The sequence below is a fragment of the Chelonia mydas genome, chromosome 3 (genome assembly GCF_015237465.2).
Source record: "Chelonia mydas isolate rCheMyd1 chromosome 3, rCheMyd1.pri.v2, whole genome shotgun sequence".
Taxonomy (NCBI): domain Eukaryota; kingdom Metazoa; phylum Chordata; order Testudines; family Cheloniidae; genus Chelonia; species Chelonia mydas.
This window is the reverse complement of record NC_057851.1, coordinates 82,261,906-82,278,179: the sequence shown is the minus strand read 5'-3', so window position 1 is coordinate 82,278,179 and position 16,274 is coordinate 82,261,906. Positions and strand designations below refer to the sequence as shown.

Sequence of the window (16,274 nt, the reverse complement as noted above, 5' to 3'; positions counted from 1 at the left end):
AAATTTAATTACATAAACTCAGCAAGACTTGCTGATTTAAATTCTTTATTCTCAGTACAAAATATCTTGGCTTTTGTCAATATCTGGCTTTTTCTAAAATGGATTAATAATGTTTTGGCAGCTAAGTGATGTACAGTATACTTTGCACATAAAAAATTTTAAGCATAAAAGGAGGAGTGGAAACAAGTGACCTTTTTTGTTTTTTCACCTTCTAAACTGAGTTTGTCTTTTTAGGTTAGAGATAATGTCCATGGAATAGTCAAAGGATAATGGTTTCCTGTAAAATAGATATCTGTGAAATAGAGGCACTTGTATTTATGTGGGGAACACTAATCTGTGATCTTATATAACAAACGTACTCCTGTGGTACCAAATGATTGATTCCAACTAATTGTTTTGTCCGTTGAATATTTGTGCAATAGAGTGACTTCCTCATTGTACACTTTTGATCAGACATTCCCATTGGCATAGAGAACAGACTTAGTATCCTTGTGCAAGCCTGTGCAATAGCTTTTAGATAGCACTGTGTCCAGTGCTGTAGGTCAGAAATGGAACTGAATGTCTGTAAAGGTTGGTACTTGACAGAGGTGGTGCCTAGTAGTTAGAGTGTGGTAGGGGAGCCCAGGCCCTCCCACTCCCCTGGACTCTGGCCCAGGCCCTGAGAGGGTGTCCAAGTTCAGGAAAGGGTTGTAATCAAGGTAATGCAGAACAAACACAGTACCTTTAGTCTGTCTGGGTTCTAGTGGGCCAGTTCCTCTCTTCTCAGAGAAACAGCTTCTCTGTCCTTTCTCAGGAGCTCCTGAGGCCAAGTCCTTCTCCCTGCCTTATCATCCCCCTTCTGAGCTGTCTGAGGTCTTTTAAGCCCCATCTCCACCGGGAGCATGCTCTGCATAGAATCATAGAATATCAGGGTTGGTAGGGACCTCAGGAGGTCATCTAGTTCAACCCCCTGCTCAAAGCAGGATTAATCACCAATTTTTGCCCCAGATCCCAAATGGCCTCCTCAAGGATGGAGCTCACAACCCTGGGTTTAGCAGGCCAAAGCTCAAACCACTGAGCTATCCCTCCCCCCATGAGCAGCTGGGTAGGGAGTCCGGGCCTGGAATTTTTTTACCCTTTATTCCTGGGGGAATTCTACGCAACTGCGCATTGCAGAATTTCACAGAATTCCCTAAAAACAACAAAGAGTTCGGTAGCATCTTAAAGATGAACAGATTTATTTGGGCATAAGCTTTTGTGGGTAAAAAACCACTTCTTCAGATGCATGGAGTGAAAATTACAGATGCAGGCATTATTATACTGACACCAATGCATTGGTGATCTTCCTGAAAACACCATCGTAGCCACCATGGATGTAGAAGCTCTTTACAACAATATTCCATGAGGATGGACTACAATCTGTGAGGAACAGTATCCCTGATGAGGCCACGGCACACCTGGTGGCTGAGCTTTGTGACTTTGTCCTCACCCACAACCATTTCAGATTTGGGGACAATGTATCCCTTCAAGTCAGTGGCACTGCTATGGGTACCCTCCTGGCCCCATAGTATGCCAAAATTTTTATGGCTGACTTAGAACAGCGCTTCCTCAGCTCTCGTCCCCTAGTGCCCCTCCTCTACTTGCACTGCATTGATGACATCTTCATCATCTGGACCCACGGAAAGGAGGCCCTTGAAGAATTCCACCTGGATTTCAACAATTTCCATCCCACCATCAACCTCAGCCTGGACCAGTCCACACAAGAGATCCACTTCCTGGACACTACAGTGCAAATAAGTGATCGTCACATAAACACCACCCTATACCAGAAACCTACTGACCACTATACTTACCTACATGCCTCTAGCTTCCATACAGGACACATCACACAATCCATTGTCTACAGCCAAGCCCTAAGATACAACCGAATTTGCTCCAATCCCTCAGACAGAGACAAACACCTACAAGATCTTTATCAAGCATTCTTAAAACTACAGTACCCACCTGGGGAAGTGAGGAAACAGATTGACAGAGCGAGACGGGTACCCAGAAGTCACCTACTACAGGACAAGCCCAACAAGGAAAATAACAGAACACCACTGGCCATCGTGTACAGCCTCCAGCTAAAACCACTCCAGCACATCTTCAACGATCTACAACCTATCCTGGAAAACAATCCCTCACTCTCACAGAATTGGGAGGCAGGCCAATCTTTGCTTACAGACAGCCCCCAAACCTGAAGCAAATACTCACCAGCAACTACACACCACATCAGAGAAACACTAACCCAGGAACCAAACCCTGTAGCAAACCTTGTTGCCTACTCTGTCCCCATATCTACACTAGCGACACCATCAGAGGACCCAACCACATCAACCACACCATCAGGGGCTCATTCACCTGCATGTCTACTAATGTGATATATGCCATCATGTGACAGCAATGCCCCTCTGCCATGTACATTGGCCAAACCAGACAGTCCCTACGTAAAAGAATAAATGGACAGAAATCGGACATCAGGAATGGTAACATACAAAAGCTAGTAGGAGAACACTTCCATCTTCCTGAATATTGTATAACGGATTTAAAAGTAGCTATATTTGAACAAAAAAACTTCAGAAACAGACTTCAAAGAGAAACTGCAGAACTAAAATTCATTTGCAAATTTAACACCATTAATTTGGGCTTGAATAAGGACTGGGAGTGGCTGGCTCACTACAAAAGCAGCTTTGACTCTCCTGGAATTGACACCTCCTCATCAATTATTGGGAGTGGACTACATCCACCCTGATCGAATTGGCCCTGTCAACACTGGTTCTCCGCTTGTGAGGTAACTCCCTTCTCTTCAGTATATAATGCCTGCACCTGTAATTTTCACTCCATGCATCTGAAGAAGTGGTTTTTTACCCACGAAAGCTTATGCCCAAATAAATCTGTTAGTCTTAAAGGTGCCACCGGATTCCTTTGTTGTTTTTGTGGATACAGACTAACATGGCTACCCCCTGATACTTGACAGAATTCCCTGTTTACTCCTCAAAATTTCTGGCCACTAGTAGGGGCCGCTGGACTCTGCAGAGCCAAGCTCACAGTGAGCGGAGGGCCCACCCTGCTTTGATCCTCATTCTTCCATGGATGGGAGAGGGCCTGGGAGACCCAGTCAGCTCTGGCAAAGGGTGAAGAAGGGCAGGGCCGCACCACACCATGTACCTTGGTGGGACAGTAAAGAAGTTGGGGGAGTAAAGGTTTTGGGGGTGATGGTGTCATGGCTTGGCTCTGGGGGAAAGGGTTGTGGGTGTCTGGGCTGGGGGGTGCCTGCAGCTGGGCTCTGGGAGTATGGGAATGCAGGTGTCTGGGCTCTGGAGGCCGCACACAGCCCCCTCCAGGACTCTCTAACTGGAACTGGTTGTTGTAGGGGGTTTCTTTAACTCTCTACTTCCAGGGGAATCTTTTTTGCTGTTGTTTGTATTATTGACATATTTGTTGACAGGTATTTTGAAATAAATTACCAAAATAATTGAAACTGGAGTGATTATATTGTGTTGTTTTGACAAATAAAATATGTAGAATTTTGCAGAATTTTAAAATATTGTTTGCAGAATTCTTAATTTTTTGGCCCAGAATTCCCCCAGGAGTAACCCTTTAACTCCCAGTGTGGGGTTTATACATCCCATCACGATGCCAAACAAATTACAGAAGGTGGGCCCTCAGACTATTAAGGGTGCTTTATTGTATTAAAGGTCTATTTAATAAACCAAAAGATCTTCTAGCAGTTGAATGTAACTTGTGCTATCAACATATAAATTCTGTGGAAAAAATCTTAGCATCTTAATGTGAGAGTTTATACATATTATGCTTCTGAACTATTAAAGAATATGAAAGTGTACCATACCCTTCTATAAGGAAAAGGTCAAAGGGATTCTCCAGTGTAGCTTTTCCTACTGGCTTGCCTCTATGAGTAGCTACATAAGAATCTCCTTCAGAGTTTGGCTTTGTCAGAGAGCATGAGCAGCACACCTAACAAGGGGCCTTTTGCATCCAGTTGGGAAGGAACAAAATTTGTCCCTACAAACTGTGACCAAACCACAAAAGGTTACTGCCGGGTTCTTATGGCTTTCCCTGTTACTATACAAAACACATGACTTAAATTTTTCACAGAATTTGGCCAGTGTAATTTAAAATTAGCTATTGCACAAATGTTTAGTCAGCAACTTTTTATATTCCATCTTCTTCAAATTTATCTACCCATACTATAAAATGTAGAATGGCTATTGACTATAAACAAAAAATAAAATCATATAAATATTCTATGGCATGTACAACATTTTGTATGATGTACATCAGATTTTAAGATTGAGAATTTAGGTGGTGACTTTGTTAGATTAAAATAAATAAAATATATCTAAGAAATTTGATGCCAGGTTGCTGTACGTAGGTAAACTCATGGTAAGGCTTTCAGGGAGGAAAGAGCAGCTGATAAGCTATTGGTAAACTTGTTCTTTGCAGAAATGAGACCTTTTGTCACTTTATATGGAAAAGGTAAAGCTTTTAATGTTTGGTGCAGTTCATGAAAGATTGTTAACTCTTTATAATCTGAAATTAAACCTGTCATAGCTAAGAGTGAGGAAATGAATTGTCTTTTCAGGAACGTTATGCTTAAAAACATAATTCTTTTAAGGGTATTTAATACCTTACTGCAGTGGTTCCCAAACTTGTTCGGCCGGTTTTGCAGGGAAAGCCCCTGGTAGGCTGGACCGGTTTGTTTACCTGTCGCATCCGCAGGTTCGGCCGATCGCGGCTCCCAGTGGCCGTGGTTCGCTGCTCCAGGCCAATGGGAGCAGCTGGAAGTGGCGCAGGCTGAGGGACGTACTGGCCGCCGCTTCCAGCAGTTCCCATTGGCCTGCAGCAGCGAACCGCGGCTACTGGGAGCCGCGATCAGCCAAACCTGCGGACGCGGCAGGTAAACAAACTGGCCCGTTCCATCAGGGGCTTTCCCTGCACAAGCAGCAGAACAAGTTTGGGAACCACTGCCTTACTGGTTTATTATATGTTCCAGGAAATCTACTTATAATCTTGATATTGGCATTAAAATACATGGTAACCACCTGAGTTGTGAAAACCTGACATACAATTTAATAAACATTGAGACAAAGGGTCTTCCATTCTATTTTAATATGACTCAAATAAGTATAGCAAATAGGAGGGATGTCACTTGTTACCTGAGAGCAAGTAGAAGAATAACAAAATTATTTTTATAGGAAAATAAAATCTAAATGTGTGGTTTTAGTTTGTTACTCATGCTGACTCAACTGTTCTAACATGTTGTGTATTTGTAATTTACAAGACTGTCTGACACCTTAATAATGATTTAAATTCTTAATCTTTTTATATATTAAAAAAATCAAATCTGAAACATGCATTAGCAATGATGGCTGATCTTCCAAATTGCAGTGAGTGAAACTGGACCTGACGAAGCATCTATCTTCCATTCCAATCTCTGCCTAAGGGTGTTTTTCAGATAGGACAAACATGCAGTCTGTCTGACTCTACTATGCAGATTGCCGGGTCTTGCCGCCTCCTCATCAGTGAAATTGCAATCTGAAGTCAGCAGTTTCTATACTTAAAATCTAGTTTGCCTACAAACTGTCTATACATATACGCTTTATTAAAGTTAGTTGAAGACTGTAGAAGGTAAGTCAGCTGAGTTGGAGAGGACTGGGATGGGAATATCGGTAGCTCCACAGCATGCTTCCTGTAGACCTCTGGCATCTCTAACAGGCTTGGAAGACGCTCCTCCTGTTTCATGTGTGCCATTAGGGGAACATTAAAAGATTGCTGTAGAGTTTCATGGGTTCTTTCTTCCCATGAGCTTTAGTGCCAAAGTCCTTTTTTCCCCTTACTCTGTTACAAATTGAATGAAAATGGGGATGTTAAGATCTTCATAATGGTTTAGAGAAGAATATGCATTCAGAATATTCCACACACTTGTAGTCCTTGTTAAGCAGAAGAATAAGCAGTACAGGCTCCCTAATAAGATCAGTGTAGACCTAATATTTGGTGTTCCCAGACAATTATCTTCTACCCTTTCTGTAGTCCAGTAATGGGGGGGTATTAGACTGGAAAAGATAGTATGCAGACTAAGCTAGTCATAGCTGAACTCAGTGTTAAAATAGTAATGTTATTTCCAGGGGCTCTATTTACAGAATTGCGAAAGAGCTGGCAGCTAAAGATATTGGTATTGTTATTGCTAAATAATTTGGTAAACTAGTCTTTACTGTTTAATTAAGAAAATTATTACACAGGATTCCATGAAACTGGTGGCAAATTCAGTGAGCTTCTCTGACAGTCTAAAGAGCCTTACTGCTCTGGACTTGATGTATAATTCACAGATAAATAGAAGCACATCACTCCTTTTTTAGGTAGTGGAGTCCTTAATGATAGTCTGCTTTTAACGTCATTGGAGTATAAATCCGTTTTCTCACCACTTAATGCCTAATATATATGATGTAGCAATAATATTTCCCTTCTCCCCCTCCTTATCTTTGGATAATTCTTTCTCTTGTGCTGTTTGCTTCTCTGGAGAGGAAGGCTTTTAGAATCTGTGATCTATTTTGAGTGATTGCACTTGTCAATTCCACTTCAGGCGTGTGTGCTCTTAGTGCACTAGAGTTGGAGACTTTTTCCTTAGTGGTAACTGTTGGAGTGGTGCATTCACCCTCTGCTACTTTGTGCTGCTTCATGATGGTGTAAAGGGCAGAGCTGCTCCACTCCCTCCTCAGTTCCTTTTTACTACCCAGGATCAATAGTGGGAGTTGATCAACTTGCTACTATGAGTTTCTCTCACTCCAGGGGATTAATTTCACTTCTGTAAATAGTTAGTAGTACTTGTTAGAGTAGCTTTTTTTTGTTATTTCTATTACAACTTTGAGCATCAGATTCCTGCTATACCAAGGGGACTGTTGACCACTACTGGGGTATGCCTTGGTCTCCAGGCTTTTAAGCCTTGTGCTGGCTGCAAAAAGTCTGTTGATGTGTGATCTTTATTCCAGGTACGTAAAGTGCCTTGGATAGGGTCACTTCCAAGACCATTGCCAGATCTGCAGGGACTACAAGTCCCAGAGAAAAAGGATAGAGAAGTGACACTATATTACCTCCTCAGGGAGGTCGCCCTGCGTCTACCTTTTGAAACTTCCTGCTTGGTCTGGGCATCAAGGAATTCTGCCTCGGATGATTGCTTCTATGGATATTGTGGTAAGTTGAAAGGATTAGCCTGTGGTGTCTGGGGTTTCTTTGTCTGTCCAGGATGACTACAGGGCCTACTAAGAGTAACTAAAGAGAGTAGCTTCTGAACCACTTCAACCTGAATATCAAGTAAGGCAGAGTCCCCACAGGCTGGTAGGCATACTACATAAATATGGTAGGATCTTTGTGAGTGGCTCTGCCTATAAATTAAGTCATTCTAGAGTGCACAAAATCTTTGTGGTAAATGCCACCTTCTCTGCCTCCAACAGCGAAGAGGACTGAGAGAATCTAACATGTCCCTTCTCAGGGCTATGAATGTTTTTACACCTGCCAGGTTCCTTAGCTGTCTCAGTAGTGAATGAAAGAGCAGATCAGGAACAGCCTTCTTCTATCCCAGAAGACAAAGACAGAAAGAGATTCTACCTTTTTGGTAGAAAGATTTATTTCACAGCTGGTCTACAATATTGTATCTTTCTAAGCAGCAAGTCTTACTGGTCAGATATGAATTCTCCCTTTCAGGCAATGTATTGAAGTGCTCAGACAAGTTGCTGGAGGAGGCCAGGCAGGAGTTGCAGGCCATCTTAGAATAGGGCAAACTGATGGCTGGGACCTCTCTGGGCTGCCTTAGATGGTGCAGATTTGGCAGCCAGAGCCAAGGCATCTGCAGTAACTGAAGCCATGAATATCTGTGCATAATCATTGGGTCTCCTGCAGGACGTCCGGTCTAGCAGACTATCCAGCAACTTCACCTATGAATGTCCTACCCTCTTCTCACAGAAGATTGATCAGAAACTCCATAGTGTGAAGTATTCAAGGGTCACACTGAAACATTGGGAATTTACACTCCATTCCCTAAAGGAAAGCAATTCCTTGCACAGTGTCTCTAGAGATACTATCTCTTCCCACCAAGGCAACTCCAAGAAAAGCAGGGGGTGGGCCACCAAAGGAAGAGACTTCCACCTCCTCTGTTTTCTTCCATGGTAGGTTCTTTGAGACAGTCTGGAAATCCAAGCAGCCTGTTTGACTGTCTTACTGAGGACAGAGTATCAAATCATTATGTCCCAGTTTCTCCCTCCCCTGTTGTTCCAACAGGTTATCTTACTTCCTATTTGCTTGGGCCCATATCATGACAGATGGATTGGGTGCTAAGTACTGTGTAACAGGGATTTATTTCCACCCCCCATTCCCCATCCCTTTTCAGGGACCACTCTCAGGAGGTTGTCCTCCTCCAGGAGGTCCAGTCTCACCTTCATTTGGGAGCTATTGAAGATGTTCCGTTCTTCACATGACTTCCTGATCCCAAAGGCAAAAGGAGGGCTCAGATCCATTGTAGACCTCTAAAATATGAACAAATATATAAAAAACAAGGGTTTGTATGGGCACCCTAGCCTCTATCATCCCTTTCCTGGATCCTGGTGACTTAAAGGATGCATATTTCCATGCGGCTATCCATCAAAGCCACAGGAGATTGCAAAGATTTCTGGTCAACACAACCCGTTATTAGTTTGCGGTCCTGCCCTTTGGCCTGTTTGCTGCCCTGCAAGTATTTACAAAAAGGCATGACAGTAGTGGCTGCATCCTTAAGAAAATCAGAGTGCAAGTATTTCCTTACCTGAATGACTGGCTGGTATGAGGTAGATACAAACTCCAAGTAGAACTCAGTTTATGCAGGAGCCAGTCCCTCTTATTGATCAACAAGGACAAGTCACTCTTTTCCCCAGTTCAGAGAACAAAATTTATATGGGTGAGCCTGGATTCTACAGTAACCAAAGTGTTCCTACGTCAAGCCAAATTCCCGAGAATGTTTAACATTTCCACAGATCTCAAAGCCCATGCAATCACAGTAGTAAGAAACTGCCTCAGACTACTGGGGTATGGTCTCCTGCACATATGTGGTTTGTCACACCGGACTTTGTCTCAGGAAGTTGCAGAGTTGGTTAAAGACTGTTGGTTAAGTACGTCCTGGCTTGTCACCACTGGCCGTGCTGATTTGAATTCCTGCATGAGTACTAGTCTCATAGAATAGTAGGACTGGAAGGGACCTCGAGAGGTCATCTAGTCCAGTCACCTGCACTCATGGCATGAGTATTATCTAGGCCAGTGGCTCTCAACCTTTCTAGACTACTGTGTCCCTTTCAGGAGTCTGGTTTGTCTTGTGTACCACCAAGTTTCAAGTTATTTAAAAACTACTTGGTTACAAAATCAGACACAAAAATACAAAAGTGTTACAGCACACTATTGCTGAAAAATTGTGTACTTTCTCATTTTTACCATATAATAATAAAATAAATCAGTTGGAATATAAATATTGTACTTACATTTCAGTGTATAGAGCAGTATAAACAAGTCATATGAAATTTTTAGTTTGTACTGACTTTGCTAGTGTCTTTTATATAGCCTGTTGTAAAACTTGGCAAATACCGAGATCAGGTGATGTACCCCTTGGAAGACCTCTGTGTACCCCCTGGTTGAGAACCACTGATCTAGACCATCCCTGACAGGTGTTTGTCTAACCTGTCTTAAAAATCTCCAATGATGGAGATTCCACAACCTTCCTAGGCAATTTATTCCAGTGTTTAACCACCCTCACAGTTAGGAATTTTTTCCTAATGTCCAACCTAAACCAGCCTTGCTGCAATTTTAAACCCATTGCTTCTTGTCCTATCCTTCAGGGTTAAGGAGAACAATTTTCCCGCTTCCTCCTTGTAACAGCCTTTTCTGAACTTGAAAACTGTTATCATGTCACCTCTCAGTCTTCTCTTCTCCAGACTAAACAAACGCAATTTTTTCAATCTTCCCTCATAGGTCATTTTTTTTTTTTTTAGACCTTTAATCATTTTTGTTTCTCTTCTCTGGAGTTTCTCCAGTTTGTCCACATCTTTCCTGAAATGTGGTGTCCAGAAGTGGACACAATACTCCCGTTGAGACCTAATCAGTGCAGAATAGAGTGGTAGAATTACTTCTCGTGTCTTGCTTACAAGGACTCCTGCTAATGCAGCCTAGAATTATGTTTGCTTTTTTTGCAACAGTGTTACACTGTTGACTCATATTTAACTTGTGACCCAGTATGACTCCCAGATCCCTTTTTGCAGTATTCCTTCGTAGGCAGTCATTTCCCATTTTGTATGTATGCAACTGATTGTTCCTTCGTAAGTGGAATACTATACATGTTTCTGTATTGAATTTCATTCAGTTTACTTCAGACTGTTTCTCCAGTTCTTCCAGACCAGTTTGAATTTTAATCCTATCCTCCAAAGCACTTGCAAGCCCTCCCAGCTTGGTATCGTCCGCAAACTTTATAAGTGTACTCTTTATGCCATTGTCTATATCATTGATGAAGATATTGAACAGATCTGGACTCAGAACTGATTCCTGCAGGACCCCACTTGATATGCCCCTCCAGCTTGACTGTGAACCACTGATAACTATTCTCTGGGAATGGTTTTCCAACCAGTTACCCACCCACCTTATAATAGCTCCATCTAGGTTGTATTTCCCTAGTTTATTTATGAGATGGTCATGTAAGACCATATCAAAAGCCTTACTAAAGTGGAGATATACCACATCTACTGCTTCCCTCCTATGCACAAGGCTTGTTAACCTGTCAAAGAAAGCTATCAGGTTTGTCTCCTTGGACTAGTGGATGCATCCAGCCAATGAGAGTATGGGAATGAGTTCACTTTGGCTCTCTCTTACCCACACTGGCTCTAGTTATGGATGTTTCTTCTGTAGGTTGGGGAGCTCACCTACAAACCTACCAACTCAGTTTGTGGTCTCATGAAGATTTGGCTGTCCACATAAATGTGTGGACGTGCGGGCTGTTCATTTGGCCTGTTGGGCTTTTCTCCCATCACGGCGGAGAGGCTACATGTTCTCATGGACACTGTGGCAATATTCTAAATGAATATGTAGGGAGGGACTGTATCAGACCGTCTGTATCAAGAGACAATACATCTTTGGGAGTTTGGTATTGCCAATGCAATAAATCTCAAAGCCTCCCACCTTCCCTGTGTTCATTGTAGCTTGGAGGATCGCCTGAGCAGATAATTGAACAGAGATTATGAATGGCTTCTTAGTGCAGATAACATGAGATTCATTTTTCAAACCTGGGGGCGGGGGGTTACTCACTTAGACCTGTTTGCTATTTGCCGCATGAAAAAGTGCCAAGTTTCTTGTTCCAAAGCAGCTCAGAATCCGGGATTTCTGATTGATGCTTTTGTACTTTCTACAAAAGATGAACTGATGTATGCTTATCCTCCCATTCGACCCCTTCCCATAGGTGTGTTCAGGCTCAATTTAGGTCGTGCTTGCATAATCTTTATACTATCAGCTTGGCCTTACCAGCATTGGTTCTTCAGGCTGCTGAGCCTCTCTACTAGGGCTCTTTTGACACTTCCTCCAGAACGCAAGCTAGGCTCCCAGGACCATGGGCACTGGCTGTATCCCAACCAAGTTGCTCTCCATCTGATGGCCTGGACGCTCTATGGTTAGCAGCTCAAAAGTGAAGTGTTCAGAGAATGTGCAGAACGTTCTGCTGAATAGCAGGAAAACAACTACTAGATACATTTACCCGTTGAAATAGAAATGATTCTCCTTTATGGTCAAAACAGAATGATTTTCACCACTCCTGGCCTCTCCAATATATTTTGTACTGTTTGTTCCACCTGAAACAACAAGACCTATTGATTTAGTTCTGTCAGAGTTCACCTGACAGCTGTCTCCAGCCATCAGTCGCAGGCTGCTTAGTATTTTTGAATGTTATGTCAGTCAGATTCTTAAAGCATTTGGACAGGGGTTCTCTCCATGTGATGGATTCCATTCCTCCTTGGCACTTAGATCTGGTGCAACAAGTTTTGATGGTTCTGTCCTTTGAACTGATGGCTGTAGGCTCTTTACTGCAACTTTCTCTGAAAGAAGTATTTTTGGTAGGTATTGCCTCAGAAGAAGGGTGGTGGAGTATGAGCGTTGGTAGCTGACCCTCCTTATGCATTTTTTTAAATATAGACGAGGTATGTGTGCCTCCACATCCGAAATTCCTGACTATAGTAGTATTGGAATTCTAGCCCAATCAAGCCATATACTTAATGACTTTCTTTCCTAAGTCCCAGTCTCATCAGGATGAGGAGAGGCTCCATACCTTCGGGCGATGGCTTTTTACTTGGACAGGACTAGATAGTCTTTTAAATAGTCACCCCAGCTGTTTGTCTCAGTTGTGGGCAGGATGAAAGGTCTTTCAGTCTCAAAGCAGAGGACCGCATCCTGGATTTTGTCCTGCATATGCCTGTGCTATGACGTTGCCAATGTACCCTCTCCAAGCAGGGTGGTAGCACGCTCCACGAGATCTCAAACAACTTTTTTTGGCTCAAGTAGCTATAGCCGACATTTGTAGAGCTGCAATTAATAGTCATCAGTACATACTTTTACTACACATTACACTATATCTCAGCATTCTGGAGATGATGCCAAGTTTGGATGAGTAGTTCTTCAGTCCTTGTTCAGGTAGACTGTGAAACGGACCTCTGGTTTAAACTGCTTGTGAGTCACCTGAAGTGGAATGGATATGTGCAATCAATTGAATGAAAAAATGCTTACTAACCCTGTTCTGTTACTGTTTTTTGAGATGTATTGTACATGTCCGTTACATCACCCACCTTCCTATCTGTCAAGAGTCTGTTTGGTAAGAAGGAACTGAGAGGGAGTCTGAGGTGGCACCCCACTTTATACCATCATGCAGCAGCAGCATAAGAAAGTAAAGGGTACATGCTCCAGCCTGATAGGTACTGCTAAGGGGGAAAAAAATCTGACTCTGCACTTGGCATGCACATACCTGAAATGGAATGGGCATGCTTAACACATTTTGAAAGACAACAAAAAAGAAAAGGAGTACTTGTGGCACCTTAGAGACTAACCAGTTTATTTGAGCATGAGCTTTCGTGAGCTACAGCTCACTTCATCGGATGCATAGCATATCGTGGAAACTGCAGAAGACATTATATACACACAGAGACCATGAAACAAAACTTCCTCCCACCCCACTCCCCCGCTGGCAACAGCTTATCTAAAGTGATCATCAAGTAGAGCCATTTCCAGCACAAATCCAGGTTTTCTCACCCTCCCCCCCCCCCCCCCCCCCCCACACACATGCAAACTCACTCTCCTGCTGGCAACAGCCCATCCCCCTTTGAAACCCCTCTTTATAATGCGCATGATAATCAAGGTGGGTCACCTCCAGCACTAATCCAGGTTTTCTCACCCCCCCCCCACACCCCCCCCTCCAAAAACCACACACACAAACTCATTCTCCTGACAACAGTTACAGAACAGGGTAGTAACTGTTTTATTTTTTTTACCAGTCAGTCATGTAAGATTGTGAGGAAACAAGTCTCTGTACAGTTCTAGTAAAGGCTGAAAGAACTTATCTGAACCTGGAATTAAAGTAGCTGAATTTTTAGCACTTCAGAATTATTTAACATGGGGACATTTGCTTTTACATTATAAGCAGACTGTCAAACTTAGTATCCATAGCCTTAGAAGAAACTCACCTGCACATGTTATAGTTCCTAGTCACTAGTGGTACTGTGGAGTCAGCTTAATTTTAGCAATGGTGACAGTTCTTTAGCTTGGTGATATCGCTATGAACCTTCATCAAGAGGGTTGGTAGTAGCAGAGGCAGGCTCTGGGTGGAAAGGAGAGTGAATCGCCAAAGAAGAGATTTTCTGTTGTGTCCTACAATAGGGTTAGAAAAACTGCAGCTAATAAACTCTTTCTAATTAGCAAGTAGAAACCCTAAAAACTTGCTGGGATTGCTGATTGTATAGTAGTCTGAGGCCTTTACAATCAATTAGGATTTATTTCTGATTCTCCTAGTTTAGAAGTTACTGGAGAGAAGGAAGAGAACTAGGTTAACCTACTACTAATGGTTCTGGAATAGAAAAGACCAGGTTCATGAATGTCTCCTGCATTGCCTGCAAGGTTCTTTTTGCAAAAATACCAGTGAAAGACCTTCTCTCAGAAAGTGCTTGTCTCCATCCTGGATCAGGTTATGGTCTGGCTCATGGGTAGGCTTTATTAGATCCAGAATATTCACCATGAACACACGGATTCACTGTTGTCTTGGTTAAATCACTTAACCTCTTTTGTTTCTCCATATGTAAAATGTGGATAAATACCTGTCTATCATGGGTGCTCTGAGACATGCTTAGCTTTTGCAATACACTTTCAGGTCTTATGGCAGGTTCTCTAGAAATGCAAAGTAGAAGAACATATAAATATGGCACTTCAAAGCATGAATTTTGTAGCAGTGGGTAGTGAATCTGATTTATTCCTTAAGCTGTAACCAGCCTTCTGAGTTCATAGACCCTGGTGGACAGAGAGACAAATAAAGAGAAAAGCAGCTATGTTCGTAGTGTCTATTCTAAAAACACAGCTGAATATATTTACCAAATGGAGGGCAAAATCAGGCTATAGTTATATTTCTAATAGTATCTTGTAATAAAAGTTTGTTTCTAATTTCTATCTAGTTTGCTATCCTGTAAGTTTCCTGTATCTTATTATTTTAGTGTAACATTTATTAAACTAGACTACTTTTAAAAAAAAATTTGATCTGTCCGGTCATTTGTCACGTGGTTTAGATTGGCTCCTCTGATTAAATAAATATACAATTTTTAAAAATTATTGTCTGTTTGCAGCGTATGTAGAAATACTACTTCTAATACAATAATTAGAATTGAGAACTTTTCCCTTTTCTAATTTTTTTGAAAACAAAATGTAGACTCAGATTACATTTTGGATGCTGAATCCTAGTAATTGCTTTGTTTACAGACTTGTCAATGTACTATATTTACATAAATAAATGCCCAAAACAAAGTAATAATAAACTAAGCATAGCATTTAGGAATTTGGCATTGTTGTGTTTTGAGAAGTGTAACCTTTAAATCTACATAAACTTCTCTGCCTTTTACTTCTGCTGTGTTCGTAGATTCCAGAAGGGCTTCGTGTATGGACTTCCTGCCTTGGAGGTAGCAGAATATTCAGCAGAAGGTAAAGAGGAGTGCTGCCTTCTGGTGTCATTGTATGTTTGCTGGGGTGCCTGGCATTGTGTGGTGATCTATTAGAAAGAAGGAACCATATAACAAAAAGTGCAGTGGTGTTGAAAAATGTAAATCGGACATTGACATTCTGCTAATCCAGACTTTGTGTAAAATTATTTGCATAAATTAAGTTCCAGGTGGGATGATGAAGCACTGCAAATGCTCCTTCCCTGAAAACTGAAGCGGTTAGAACTTATTTTCAAGATTAAAAGTATAGAAACAAAGTGCTAAGTATAATACTTCTTCAAGGATGTCCGTTGTGCTTACTGTGAGATATTTCCTGCTTGCCTGAACTCCTGTTGACTGCCACTTGTTCCAGGCTTGGGCTGAATACTTCGGATGTGACCTATCATCTTTCTCACCGATGTTGAATGTGGATTTCTTGATATCTCGAGGGCTTTGACATTTCCTTTCCATCTGCATTTCAATCATGTTCCATACCCCTGGCTCTATTTTCAAGGCTTCTTACAGACTGAAATACCTTAGTGCATTTCTGGCCAGAGCTTGAGTCCTCTTGCGTGACTTTCTTTTCTGGTGAGGCTGCCATCACCTAATTTGGGTCTTGGCTGTCATTGTCAAGGAAAGATGGAAGTAGCTGATCCAAAGCTGTAATTACTGTACATGAAAGGCACAGATTATTCACTTTCTATATTAAAAGAAAAATGATCTTTGTCTCATTAGATGTAGCTCTGAGTGGTAAGTGATTAAATGGGTGTTTGCACCCTTGGGAAGAATAATTCTAGGCTGCAGTCCTTAAAAGCAGAGCTTTATTTAAAAATTGGTCATTAGGATCTCCTGATGAGAGATCCATCTTAATGTCCTGAAGGTCCCAGAAAGCAAAACATAGTGTTTAATTTCTCTAATTTGCAAGCCACTATGATCTCCAAATTGTTATAAATTCTATTGTCCTCTGCCTTTGTTTTGTCTTCAATTTTATATTGAAAGTAAATGTTGCACACTTTTTTT

At 41.9% G+C, this 16,274-nt stretch overlaps 1 protein-coding gene across 11 annotated transcripts in view; it reads left to right on the top strand.

Moving 5' to 3' along the window:
• CDK19 (cyclin dependent kinase 19) overlaps positions 1-16,274 on the top strand; it is a 230,982-nt gene that overhangs the window by 20,906 nt on the left and 193,802 nt on the right. For 6 of the 11 annotated variants that reach the window (XM_043542809.1, XM_037894634.2, XM_043542807.1 and 3 more), the window contains exon 2: positions 15,197-15,258. The exons of 2 other annotated variants lie outside the window; for them this stretch is intronic. In XM_043542809.1, the coding sequence (XP_043398744.1) occupies positions 15,197-15,258 (62 nt within the window). Of the gene's footprint in view, positions 1-7,025; positions 7,228-15,196; positions 15,259-16,274 lie in introns of all 11 variants that reach the window. 3 more of the 11 variants (XM_037894636.2, XM_043542810.1, XM_043542812.1) reach the window with 2 other exon arrangements.